Source organism: Cynoglossus semilaevis, chromosome 17, assembly GCF_000523025.1.
Source record: "Cynoglossus semilaevis isolate Cse_v1.0 chromosome 17, Cse_v1.0, whole genome shotgun sequence".
In the NCBI taxonomy this organism is placed as follows: Eukaryota; Metazoa; Chordata; class Actinopteri; order Pleuronectiformes; family Cynoglossidae; genus Cynoglossus; species Cynoglossus semilaevis.
Window position 1 is genome coordinate 13359333 of NC_024323.1, and position 1220 is coordinate 13360552.

The window sequence follows — 1220 nt, forward strand, 5'->3', positions numbered from 1 at the left end:
ACTTTCCCTTTAAAGCGGAGAGGGACAGAGGTGGTGAAGAAGAGGCGATTAAAAAAAGAAAAGGAAGAAAAGACAGAGAGGGAGGGAGGGAGAGACACTGCCCCCCTCCCCCCAAAAACACAGAGATGTCATCCCACCGTCGACCGGAACACACAGGGGGAGCTGTGGAGCGCTGCCACCGACCAGGATCTCATTAGCCGAGCGACAATCTGTACGCAACACCGAGGCTGTGAACCGGACCGCTGCGGCCTTCTGGAGCTACCGCGATAAAATAAACAATATTCTCCCCACCCCCAGACTTTTTTTTTTTTATTATTAAAAATAAATCCGAACACTCGTCCTTCTCTTGATTAAAATGACTTTATATCTTTGCATGCGAGTCACCAGCTTTTATTTCTGTAAAAAAAATGTAGTGAAAATACAAACAAGCAGAGTAGCAGAGACTAGCTGAACAATATTAACTTTTTCATTAATTACTTTATTAATCATAGAGTTAATCATCATTTTAATAACAAGTATTAATTATTCCACATTATTTTAAAAGAACCGTGTGAGTGTTGGCGGTGCCCCCGGCTGAATCCGCTCAGGCCCCCGGACTGTGCTTTTCATAGCTGTTTCGGAGACTCTCCTCCCGGCGCCGTTTCCTCTCCGTTACCTTCTCTGGTCTTCCTTCAGGATGGACACTTCCTGGAGCAATTTCCTCTTTCAGGTAAAAGTGTTTGTCTGTCTGCTTTTTGATTTATTTTGAGGGGGAGTGGATGGGTTGGAGGGTCGAGGGTACAGGTGAAGGCGGGGCGACAGAGAATTTCCCTAAGAATAATCTCTGACCATTTGTCACTGAATTCAAGAATTACATTTTTTTTATAAAGAAAAGTAAGGCTCTTTCTGCCAGAAAAAAAAACATGTAATTTCCCCCAACCTGAGAATGTACTACTTTGAAAACGTTATGAATATTGTAGAAAATTTTTGGTCAAAGTGATGTCTTTCGTAACGTATGAACCAACGTGTTTATCAACTTTCATTGACAATGTCAGTTTGTTTTTATTTTTTTTATTCTGACCTCTGACAGACCCCGCCCACCCAGGGCCAGTCGGACACGCCTCTTCAGTCGGAACTGATGCCCGAGCTGACGGGCACAGATCAAAGTCCTGCGGAGGACCACATGGTGGCGCCACCGTCCACCGTGGACACCGCAGCGCTGAGCGAGGAGCCCCTCCCAG

The 1220-nt window shown here is 45.2% G+C and overlaps 2 protein-coding genes across 7 annotated transcripts in view; one reads left to right on the plus strand and one right to left on the minus strand.

Moving 5' to 3' along the window:
• LOC103393431 (RNA binding protein fox-1 homolog 1) overlaps positions 1–1220 on the minus strand; it is a 363631-nt gene that overhangs the window by 178046 nt on the left and 184365 nt on the right. The gene's annotated exons all lie outside the window — the stretch shown is intronic.
• Positions 7–1220, plus strand: part of maza (MYC-associated zinc finger protein a (purine-binding transcription factor)) — a 10722-nt gene continuing 9508 nt past the window's right edge. Inside the window, exons 1-2 of the mRNA XM_025064628.1 lie at positions 7–709; positions 1070–1217. Coding sequence (XP_024920396.1) covers positions 677–709; positions 1070–1217 — 181 coding nt within the window. The 5' untranslated portion in view covers positions 7–676. The remainder of the gene's footprint in view (positions 710–1069; positions 1218–1220) is intronic.